Here is a 5,504-nt window from a genome sequence, read left to right as displayed (position 1 = left end):
GTGTGTGTGTGTGTGTGTGTGTGTGAGTGTGTGTGTGTGTGTGTGTGTGTGTGTGTGTGTGTGTGTGTGTGTGTGCATACACACGGGCAATAAAGTGTGCATAAGGTCATCACAGGATTACTATATAAGTTAATGATGAAAACATCACTGCATTACTCTGAGATAAAGTCAGAAACATCACTACATAATTCTGTGAGCTAATGATGATGGCATCACTGCTTTACTCTTTGAGCTCAAAGTAATGCAGTGATGAGCAAACTATGTCATCACTGCACTACACTGCAAAAATGTCTAATACCACCTGTCACTGACTAGCAAGTAGGATCATAACTGTGATATAACTGAATACTAGTGGCTAATTTTCTGCTCAAACTTCTGGTTTCACCAGTCGAGCCATTTTCATGCATTGTTTAACATCTAACAGCCCAAGGAAACTGAATTTATGATTAGATCAGAATGCAGCGTGCTGTAACGCCTCTCTCCTTCTGCCGTAGTTCCATAACCTTCAGGAGTTGAGACACAGTGCATCTCTGGCCAATAAAGTCTTCATTCAGAGAGACTACACGGATGGCACTGTCTGCAAGTTCCAGACCAAGTTCCCCTCTGAGCTAGAAAGCAGGGTAAGTGTGTGTGTGTGTGTGTGTGTGTGTGGCAGAACAAAAGAGACACAATGCAAGTAAAAAGGAGAGGAAAGAGAAAAAGGCTCTTCACTCAGAGAAACTTCAGCAAAAGCACTGCTGAGTGCGCAACTCCACACAACACACACATAATGAGCTGCTAATAGAGCTGTTTAAAGGTGTAAGATCATGTTACAGACAGCCAGTAAAGGCAAAGGGAGTTCAGCATGTGGAGATTTCAGTGTCATTCTCACAATCTGTTTATTTATTTTGATGCAATCAAGTTTTATCATGTGATGTCCGGCCTGAGACTGATGTCTTTACAATGTTCAAACCCAGTAGTTTCTGCCATATAATGTCCTTGTGTGAACTCGCTGGTGCTCTCTGATTGGCTGACTCATCTTGTCCTTGCACCTGATTGGTCAGATTGAGAGGACACTGTTTGAGGACACGGTGAAGACGCTGAATAATTACTATGCAGAGGCGGAGAAGATCGGAGGCCAGTCCTACCTCGAGGGATGTCTGGCCTGCCTCACAATTTACCTCATATTCCTGTGCATCGAGACACGCTATGAGAAGGTATGTTATCAGATTCAGATAAACCCACCCTGAAAATGGCAGGTAAAAATAAAACGTACTATCATGGGTCGCTTTATGTGTTGGTTCTGCAAACTATGGCGAATAAAAATGATGCTGCTGGTCAAAAGTATGCATGTGTGTGTGTGTGTGCAGGTGCTGAAGAAGATCTCGCGGTACATTCAGGAGCAGAATGAGAAGGTCTACGCTCCTCGAGGTCTCCTCATCACAGACCCCATAGAGAGAGGCATGAGAGTCGTATCCTTACAGAGTCTGTGTGTGTATGTGAGTGTATGTGGTCAGTGGAAGCTGCTTGTTCTTCAGAAGCAGTTGTTAGTCCATCTTAGGATGTTGCATGAACTCTTTTATTATGTCTTCAGTTTGCATTTTGAGTTTTGCAGTTATTGGAACCCTAAAGACAAGATTGTGATCAAAATGTGGGATGTAGCCAAATATTGTTTTTGACGTATATATTAATTAAGTTTTTTTACTTTAACAGATTATGTTGAATGACAAATAAGCTCAATATAGTTTTGTTATATTATTATACTTCGTAATTAAAGATAAATATATTTAAGATGTATTTTTTAAACACATACACACACACATACACATATATATATATATATATATTACAATGCATTAAATGTAAATTCAACAGATTATGTAACATCTCAAATAAGCTAAATATTGTTTTTGCAATTAAATTAATTTCTTGATAACACTATATATTTATAAATTAATAATTGTATTATATTGTATTATTCTTTTTATAATAAAATTGTTTTTTCCCACAATTGAATATAGATTCAACAGATTATGATGAATGTCAAATAACCTAAATATAGTTTTCATCAATAAATTAAGATATTAATGTAATATTTAATATTTTTTATAATTACTTTTTTGTAATACATAGAATAGCAATTCAAAAGATTGTTGAATGTCAAATTATGTTGTTTTATGATTTTAATTGTTTAAAAAGTCAAGAGGGCCAAGACTTCTAATGTGTAAAGTTTGTGCATGTAAGGCTGTGTAATGCTGTGATGTTGCTCCCTTAACCCGCGTGTGTTAGATTGAGATCAGTGTGTACGAGGATCGTGGCTCCAGCGGTTCAAGCTCAGGAAGCAGCACAACCAGCAGCAGCGGACGCTGATTCTCACACACACACACACACACACACACACGTGTGACGCCTTCATACTGACGGCCGCTGAACAGACTCGACACGACAGCGACCGCTCAGCATCGCCAAACACAAACACACCTGACATGCACTGCCTCCACGAGACACATCAGCTGCTGGATCAGCAGCGCGTCATTACCTCAGTCATTACCTCCACCCTCCTGCAGCCGTTGCACATCCTCCAGTCACTCGCTGTAGCATCCTGGGTAAAGCGCACATGAGCTTCTGTCACTGTAATATGCAATCTCACTCACAAACGCCTGTGAAGTAGCTGCCGAACGGCACACGACAGTCTTCCATCTTCATGATTTTTCACCCTTTTGTTTTGAGTATGAGCACTTTTACTCTAACTATTAAACAGAAGTCAGATTTTAGACTAGGTAGATGTCAAGGACTGAAATCTGACCCCAGACATTTTATACAGGCCCCAGACACTGCCATCTTATTCCACGGGTACTATTTATGACTTTATTGTGTTGCTTTATTTCATAGTGTGCTAATCGTTCATGCTTTGTACTCATACCGCACTGTCAGAGCAGAAACGAGTCCTGATGACGTGACTCAAGAGCCAGAGCTTCCTCACATGGTCCTTCATCACGAGCTTCCATTTCTTACTGAGAACCTTTGGCTTCTGTATGCAAAGATGAAGCTGAGAGTGCTTTTTCTGTTGTATATATATATATATATTACAATGCATTAAATGTAAATTCAACAGATTATGTAACATCTCAAATAAGCTAAATATTGTTTTTGCAATTAAATTAATTTCTTGATAACACTATATATTTATAAATTAATAATTGTATTATATTGTATTATTCTTTTTATAATAAAATTGTTTTTTCCCACAATTGAATATAGATTCAACAGATTATGATGAATGTCAAATAACCTAAATATAGTTTTCATCAATAAATTAAGATATTAATGTAATATTTAATATTTTTTATAATTACTTTTTTGTAATACATAGAATAGCAATTCAAAAGATTGTTGAATGTCAAATTATGTTGTTTTATGATTTTAATTGTTTAAAAAGTCAAGAGGGCCAAGACTTCTAATGTGTAAAGTTTGTGCATGTAAGGCTGTGTAATGCTGTGATGTTGCTCCCTTAACCCGCGTGTGTTAGATTGAGATCAGTGTGTACGAGGATCGTGGCTCCAGCGGTTCAAGCTCAGGAAGCAGCACAACCAGCAGCAGCGGACGCTGATTCTCACACACACACACACACACACACACACACGTGTGACGCCTTCATACTGACGGCCGCTGAACAGACTCGACACAACAGCGACCGCTCAGCATCGCCAAACACAAACACACCTGACATGCACTGCCTCCACGAGACACATCAGCTGCTGGATCAGCAGCGCGTCATTACCTCAGTCATTACCTCCACCCTCCTGCAGCCGTTGCACATCCTCCAGTCACTCGCTGTAGCATCCTGGGTAAAGCGCACATGAGCTTCTGTCACTGTAATATGCAATCTCACTCACAAACGCCTGTGAAGTAGCTGCCGAACGGCACACGACAGTCTTCCATCTTCATGATTTTTCACCCTTTTGTTTTGAGTATGAGCACTTTTACTCTAACTATTAAACAGAAGTCAGATTTTAGACTAGGTAGATGTCAAGGACTGAAATCTGACCCCAGACATTTTATACAGGCCCCAGACACTGCCATCTTATTCCACGGGTACTATTTATGACTTTATTGTGTTGCTTTATTTCATAGTGTGCTAATCGTTCATGCTTTGTACTCATACCGCACTGTCAGAGCAGAAACGAGTCCTGATGACGTGACTCAAGAGCCAGAGCTTCCTCACATGGTCCTTCATCACGAGCTTCCATTTCTTACTGAGAACCTTTGGCTTCTGTATGCAAAGATGAAGCTGAGAGTGCTTTTTCTGTTGTGTAGCAAAATAAATGAACAATGATGGCCAAACAAACGAGTTCTGCCTTTCTTTATTTAATCCACATTTTATTTAAATGTATTTTTGCACAGGGTTTTATTTAGGCATTTTCCACTTGACTTAAAATATATGCTTTTAGGTAAAACAGAATATAGTTTTTTGGCATTAAGTTATTTAGATATCAATATATATATTTTTTTTTTGAATAAAATATTTTTAAATAATAACTTGATCAATTCATTGAAGCAATTATTTTGAATGTCATAAGCTAAATATTATAATTCAAAATGTTAATGAAATATTTAACATTTATTTTGTAATATTGATTACAATAAATTGAATATTAATTCAACAGATTATGTTGAATGTCAAATAAGCTTAATATTGCTTTTCGTCATTAAGGCAATTAAAAAAAAATTTTATTTTTTATTTTTATTGTTAAGAATATTGTTATGCGAGATATTAATGTAATATTTAACATTTTTAATAATATTGTTTACAGTAAATTGAATATCAATTATACACAGGAGTAATTGAATTAAGATTTTATTAAGACTTTCATTGCAATAAAGCTATACATTTCAGCTCAAATGTTTAGTTTCATAATAGAAGAGACTAAAAATGAGGAATGATCATGTTTATATTTATACTGTTTGCGTGACATTATCAGGAGCTCGTCCAGTTCAACACTTGTAACTTATGTCTCTGACCACCTTCTCTTTTTGGAGACAAACGCAGCACTTGAAGACACTGCTGTGATTCTGGTCTTCATCAGTCCTCTGCCGTGTGTCTTCATCATGCTGACAGACTGAGTGAGAATCCAACAGATCCAGAGCAGAACACCTCCAGAGACTCAGCGACACGGAGACAGACCTCCAGAAACACTGTTCATATCAGGGGACTCGAGCGATGGAGCGACCATCCGGCCAGTAGACTTCAATGCTGGTGGCCTCATCGGCTCCTAAAAGCCAATGAAAAGAGATTAATAATCTCATATGCTAATGACTTCAGTAGTTACTGAGATAAAACGAGTCAAAATTAAACAACCTTGCAGACGGACAAAAGTTTGGAGTTTATAAGATTTTTGAAAATATTTTTGAAATGGATGTTTTTATTTGATCAAAAATACAGTAAAAAATAATATTGTGAAACATTATTACAATTTAAAACTGTTTTCTATTTTCATATATTGTAAAATGTAATTTATTTCTGT

General features: G+C 37.3%; 1 protein-coding gene across 1 annotated transcript in view; it reads left to right on the top strand.

Annotated features, from left to right (window-relative positions):
• LOC107594324 (golgin subfamily A member 7-like) overlaps positions 1–3,025 on the top strand; it is a 15,318-nt gene extending 12,293 nt beyond the window's left edge. Inside the window, exons 2-5 of the mRNA XM_016284338.1 lie at positions 495–620; positions 1,044–1,196; positions 1,350–1,451; positions 2,269–3,025. Of these exons, the coding sequence (XP_016139824.1) occupies positions 495–620; positions 1,044–1,196; positions 1,350–1,451; positions 2,269–2,349 (462 nt within the window). The 3' untranslated portion in view covers positions 2,350–3,025. The remainder of the gene's footprint in view (positions 1–494; positions 621–1,043; positions 1,197–1,349; positions 1,452–2,268) is intronic.
• Positions 3,026–5,504: the final 2,479 nt, after the last annotated feature.

This window comes from Sinocyclocheilus grahami, unplaced genomic scaffold (assembly GCF_001515645.1).
Source record: "Sinocyclocheilus grahami isolate Dianchi unplaced genomic scaffold, SAMN03320097.WGS_v1.1 scaffold181.1, whole genome shotgun sequence".
Lineage (NCBI taxonomy): Eukaryota > Metazoa > Chordata > Actinopteri > Cypriniformes > Cyprinidae > Sinocyclocheilus > Sinocyclocheilus grahami.
Note: the sequence above shows the minus strand (reverse complement) of the source record. Positions and strands in the feature narration are given on the sequence as shown.